General features: G+C 33.1%; 1 protein-coding gene across 1 annotated transcript; it reads right to left on the bottom strand.

Moving 5' to 3' along the window:
• Positions 1-296: 296 nt before the first annotated feature.
• On the bottom strand, positions 297-5,705 carry LOC104404975 (peroxidasin homolog). Its single transcript, XM_010013542.1, has 4 exons — positions 5,523-5,705; positions 2,919-3,051; positions 1,531-1,644; positions 297-887 (listed from the first exon to the last, which is right to left on the bottom strand). Exons 1-4 carry the CDS (start codon positions 5,543-5,545, stop codon positions 765-767), a joined length of 393 nt encoding a protein of 130 aa, XP_010011844.1. The 5' UTR covers positions 5,546-5,705; the 3' UTR covers positions 297-764.
• Between the last annotated feature and the right edge of the window lie 64 nt (positions 5,706-5,769).

The following is a 5,769-nucleotide window of genomic DNA, read 5'->3' as shown; positions in this document are numbered from 1 at the left end:
ACTCTGTCATGTATGTTTTCCCAGAACAAGGAACACAGTTAATTGCATCTGTAATACACACTCAATTCCTTTCTGTATCCTCTAATTACATTTATTTATACTTCCTTACTGATTCTAGCTTTTTTGTTTGAAAATTTTGATTAATTTTGCTGCTTGTATAAATGAAAGGATGTTGAAAGGTGTCATGTAGTTGGTTTTTTTTATTTCCTTGCTGGTCTGGACACAGAAACATTAGTGTGACTCGACAATTTCCATACATAGGTATTTGCAAAAACTAGCCCTCTGTCGCATTACTTTGGGCACAGTGACCTTATGTTTTCCTTTTCCCTGCATTTGCTAAATAATAATAAAGAGCTAAACATCAGACTGATACTGAAAAGGGATAGTAAACTTTTAATGTTGTTAATTAAAGATAGGAAACAAAATGTTCGTTTTAGAGTAAGTCTTAAACCCAGTCATTTTGGGTACATAAAACTACCTGACAGTGTTCTTTTAAAGTAGCACCAGTTTGTCTGACCTGAGAAGTTTAACACACAATTAACTTTGACCTGTTTGCTCATTTCCCTTTTGTTAATTTTTGCATTGTGATTACCTTCATGGGCAGAAAATAAAATGATACATTATGTTATACTGTTACAGCACCATTAGAATATCGTAGATCTTGATTTCTTGCTGTTGTTAAGACTGTAGTTACCTGTTCTTGCCATCAGCAGGCATTGATATGATTTGAGGAGTATGCACCCTAAATTCTTAAAAAAGCAGACTTATGGCTTCTTTTTATTAATATTTTGTTTTAAGCAGACTGGACAGCAATCTCCTTTAACCTTCACAGGTGCTTTGCAGTCAGCTGGCGGGCATGATTCTACAAAACAGGTTATCTGACCAACCTGTGTCAGGGAAAGGTAACAAAACCAGAACATACTTAGCTACATGTTCCAAACAAGAGATACATTTTTCATATTATTGAAGAACATGTTCTCATTCATCCTCTCTAAGATCTTGGGTAGTATGATTAACTCCATATAGATTATTTCAGCATAAACTTACATTGAGGAAGCTCTCTGTATTACACCATCTTTCATGGAGCAGTATACCGTTTTAGCTAACATCCAGGCATAAAACTGGGATTCCAAGTACTGACATATTTCTGTTACTACTTTTCTTAGAAAGTTTTACCATGATAAGAAAAAATTATAATCTAGCACTAAGTTAGATGAGGTTTTATTGATTTTTATGCATTTTAGTGGACTTTTTCAGGAAGTCTCGCACTTTGCAGTTAATTTTGCCAGTACAACTATGCATAAATGAAAATGGAAATACAACCCAAGTATATAAAGGCTGGATTGCAAACCAGTGTCAAGGACAGGGATATCTGAACAATATAATTTTTTTGCACCAAATAACTGAAGATCCATAAGAAAACTAATTGGCAACTATTACTCAAATTATTAAGCACAAAACTGGAACTGCTGTTTTAGAAGAAAAAACCTATTATAATTTCTATCTCAAATTGGATTTCCACATACTTACTTTGCACTCACACACAGTGCAAGGGTCCCTTTTCCAGGTTTCATTGCTGGAATATGATTTACCCTTTTCATCAGTGCAATCAGTTTTACTGAGGTGTGATTCAAGTTTTTTTATCTGAAAATATTAAAAAGTTAGTAACTGAATCAAAGAAAGTTTTTTATTTGTGCAATGTATTCTGTCTTTTCTCTTATGCTTCACAATCCGTGATAAATACCTATCTGGGTTTTTCTTCTCACTACTTGGTTTTCATAATGCTAAAAGAATCAGATAATATGTATGGAAACAGCTTTTCAAAAGAAAACTAGCAGAAGATATATCTTTCCTATCATTGGAATGTACAATTAGAGCATACATAGAGAAGCAAACTGTATATGACATATAGAGATAGACAAATCTAAACTTTCAAAGATGTCTAAATGAAAATGAGATCAAAAAAATTAAAAAAAAATACCCCAAAAAAACCCCAAAAAACCCCACGACCCAACCAAACCCCCACCTTAATTATAAATGTTTGTTTGGATTTTTTACGATCTCTATTTTTCCTTAAGGATGAAAAAAAGAGGAGTTTTATGATTAGTTTATTTTGCTGATTGTGTGCTTACTGGAGACAGTAATTAGGAAGACACAATTTTTAACAATCCCTGTGTTTTTCACATCCCAAAAAGACAGAAAAACTGACTGAAAGGTAGTACATCTTAACCTAGTATTTCCACTATCAAAAGAGGAGCACTGAAGATGAGTACAATAATGATTAAATACCACCATCAAAGATGGAATCAAGTCACTGTGCAAATAAATACATGATTCATATCTATAAATGACATGAAAAAGCTGCTCCAGAGGAACTTTCTTATTGTAGGCAAACATTGTGGCCTACTTTGGGTTTGTCTGTCTTGTACCTATGGTAGATATTTTAAAACTGAATTCTGCTATGGTGAGTTATTCTAAATAAAGAGCTTCTTTGTGCCACACAGTAAAGTGATATAGATCTTAACTATCTTTACAACTGTAGTCTGGCATATTACTTCTTACGAAGTCTACATTTTAATCATAGTTTTACACAGATTCTATGTATTTCAGATAGGAAGAAGATATTTTATTAACTCTAGAGATGAATTTTTAGAGAAAGACTGATTCCATGTTTAGCATACAATGATTACACAAGACTCCAGAGGGTCTAATTGTGGAATGTTTCAGTATGATTTCAGAATAACATAGAAATAAAGAATAATAACACACCATATTCTGTGTTGTGTTTTGTTTGAGATATTATGTGGTGGGTTTTGGCTGCAGTGGATGAATACACATGAAAAACATAAAAGGAGTGATGTTAGGAAAACATTATAAATTAAATCTACAATTAGTAAATATTCATTATAGCACCTTACCTGGTTTCTGAGGCTCGAGATAGTTTTTTGCATTTCCAAAACAAATTCTTTGAAGTCATTCACTGCAGGCATGTTTGTGTTTTCATTAGATGCTGATGTGGCATTACGAAAATATTTACTCTGTTTCACAGAACTGCAACAAACGAATGCCAAGTCAGGATATCCATTTAACTCATTTTTATTTGGCTAGATGTTTTAGAACACTTACCAAAAATGTAAATGAAAAGCAACTAACACATGTTGGAACTGTATAAAACACAACAGGCATGAGACCCACTGGGCTGAAGACAGTCTAAGGTCAGGTGAGCTGTGGATTACTGTTAATATCACTAGTAAGAGGCAATTCCTTCTACTTAGAAGACATGTATTTCATGCAGGAGGAGACACAAAGTTGTCATCAGTGACACTCTAGAGCATCACCTTAAATTCACTGGGAAACATCTTGATATTAAATATTAAAGCAGACAGAAGTGAAAGGCTTAAAAATAATGTTACTTTCAAACATGAAATTCCCATTTTGCATTCAGATTCATCGTTTCTCCCCCATATGCTCATTAGAAAAATGTGTATTTAAAGAAATATGACAAATGAAAAAAGTTATTTTTCATAAATAAATTAGAAGCATATGTGTGCATATTCCTGTGTCCCATTTTGGCTGACATTTGAAATCAATACTGATTATCATACACAAAATTCAGTCTTTTGCCTATAGCACTTTCCAGCTGATTTTTGGCAAGAGATGTACACCACTAAATTGTGTTAATTAAATCTGTTAATAGGAAACAGCAAAGGAACTGTCCATAACTAATAATATATTACTTGGCACCGCTTAAGAAAACATGTATTCAAAACCATGTCTAACACTAATTATTAAGTCACTTATGTGAAGTTCCTTGAATCAATACAAGCATTCCTACTTTGTTAGCATGTCTTCTCCAGAGCTAATGGATACTCAAAGAATGAATTGGCAAAGAATTCCTCTATCATATAACACAGCTCATGATTTATAATCTTTCTGCATAAATTAAAACAGTATTTATTGGCAGGTGTTCTAGCTAGTTTCCCATAGTTTTTCATTTAAGCTAAAGAAAAAGAACTCCAAAAAACTTAACATGCCAAAATTCAAGTAAACCAGCTGCTGTTGTATAACAAAAAGTTTAACCTTCCCCACCTGCTCATGTTATTGAAAATGAGAAGTGGAGAGGGAGGGGGGAAGGAATCATTGCACCATGAATGCAATTTAAGTATAGCACCGAGCATGAGAACTGATAAGAATGTTAAGAATGTTAAAGGGTTGAGGTTGCTTTAGCTTTATTTATACTATAAAGTACCATAAATTTACTATTTTGAAGTCCTAATTAGCATTTGGATTATTATAAATTTTTGATCTTAAATTCTGAAACACAGTCAAATGACCAGTTAATAAAAACAAGCTACTTTTCAAATATAAGCACTTATATTTTTCTTGCTTCCATTTTTATTTAATTTAACCCTCCTACAGTTTTAAAATTATGGGACTAGCATCTTTAAAAGTGAATTTTTGTTTTGTAAATTTAAAAACTTCTAACAGTTCAGTTGCAAACACAGAGAAAACATTCTTCTTCAAGAGTTACTTCAAAGGAACTTTTCTTATCTTATTGTCTATAACTAAGCTTATACTTAGCTGCTGTCTTCCCTTGTCCAAAATCCTAATCACCTAAAAGGCCCTGTTACTTCAGGACAGTTTGCTATCAATTAAGTGAAATATAATGATGGCATTTCTTCAGTGCTATAAAATCCACATGAGCATTTGAAACTGCTGAAATAAATTTACCTGTCTACATATCTGTCTAGTTGCTTTCCTGGCCAGAGGGAAGAGTCTGCCTGGCCATCTCAAGTCAAGCAGATAATTTTATTTGCTAGAAGAACAGATGCTATATGGAAAAAGACATAATTCAAGACTCCTAAATTTGCTCATTATGAAGGATCTTCACAAGAAATGTTTGCAGAACACATTTCATTTCACTAAATTCATAAGTTTTTGATTCCCTGGAAATTGCAGGGAGCCTGTGTACTTTATTTGTGACTGACATTGCTAGAGTACTTTGAGGTTTATTGAGTTATAAACAACATTGTCTGTAGGCCTACTGCTCTCCATCCAGCTCTATTTTGATACTAGAAACAATCCCTACCATTACCATAAAGTTTTGTGTCAGCATTATGAACACTTGGTTTCCTCCTATTTCTACAGGAGGACCTAGCAGCTCCAAGAAGTGAAGGAAATAATTTAATTTGGTTACTGCAGCATAGTGGGAATGCGAGATTCCAAATCCCCCAAATTATACTTCATTACTGAGTTTTTTTATGAAAAGCACAGGAAGAAAAAAAGCACTATACTGTGTTACTCACAAAGGGTCTTACAGAAATTTGAGCTTGAAAAAAAAAAGGTGGTTTGCTGTTAGCAGATATGCAGAAATGTAAAAATGAAATACATCAATAAAACTTGAGAAAGCACACACTGGAAAAGAATGGTATGCACTTACGAAGAAATCCCTCAGTTTCCTTCCATTTTGAAAACAAAAGTTTCATTCTTCTTAAAAAAAAAAAAACGAAAATAAATCTCACCTTACTGTTTTGGACATTCTCATTTTCTTCAAGGGCTTGTCCTCTTGAAAGCTATAATCAAGAGAACGTCTTCCCCGAAAATGATATGAAAATGCATTAAACTGTCCTCTAGTTCTACAGTCTGAAATTAAATAAGAAATTACACATTTTAAACTACAGTATAATTCAGTAGTTATTATATTCATATGGTTTTACAGTGTCTTCTGAATTGGCTAAAGCAATTATAGAATCATAGAATAGTTAGGGT

This window comes from Nestor notabilis, unplaced genomic scaffold (assembly GCF_000696875.1).
Source record: "Nestor notabilis isolate BGI_N333 unplaced genomic scaffold, ASM69687v1 scaffold25694, whole genome shotgun sequence".
NCBI classification, from domain to species: domain Eukaryota; kingdom Metazoa; phylum Chordata; class Aves; order Psittaciformes; family Psittacidae; genus Nestor; species Nestor notabilis.
Note: the sequence above shows the minus strand (reverse complement) of the source record. Positions and strands in the feature narration are given on the sequence as shown.

Bases quoted from the DNA above. Each gene is read 5' to 3' on its own strand.
- LOC104404975 (XM_010013542.1), bottom strand. From the start codon at position 5,545: ATGAGAATGTCCAAAACAGTAAG. The intron at 3,052-5,522 runs GTGAGATTTATT...CGTTTGTTGCAG, and splicing joins AGAATGTCCAAAACAGTAAG to TTCTGTGAAACAGAGTAAAT. The intron at 888-1,530 runs GTAAGTATGTGG...TCCCTGACACAG, and splicing joins GCACTGTGTGTGAGTGCAAA to GTTGGTCAGATAACCTGTTT.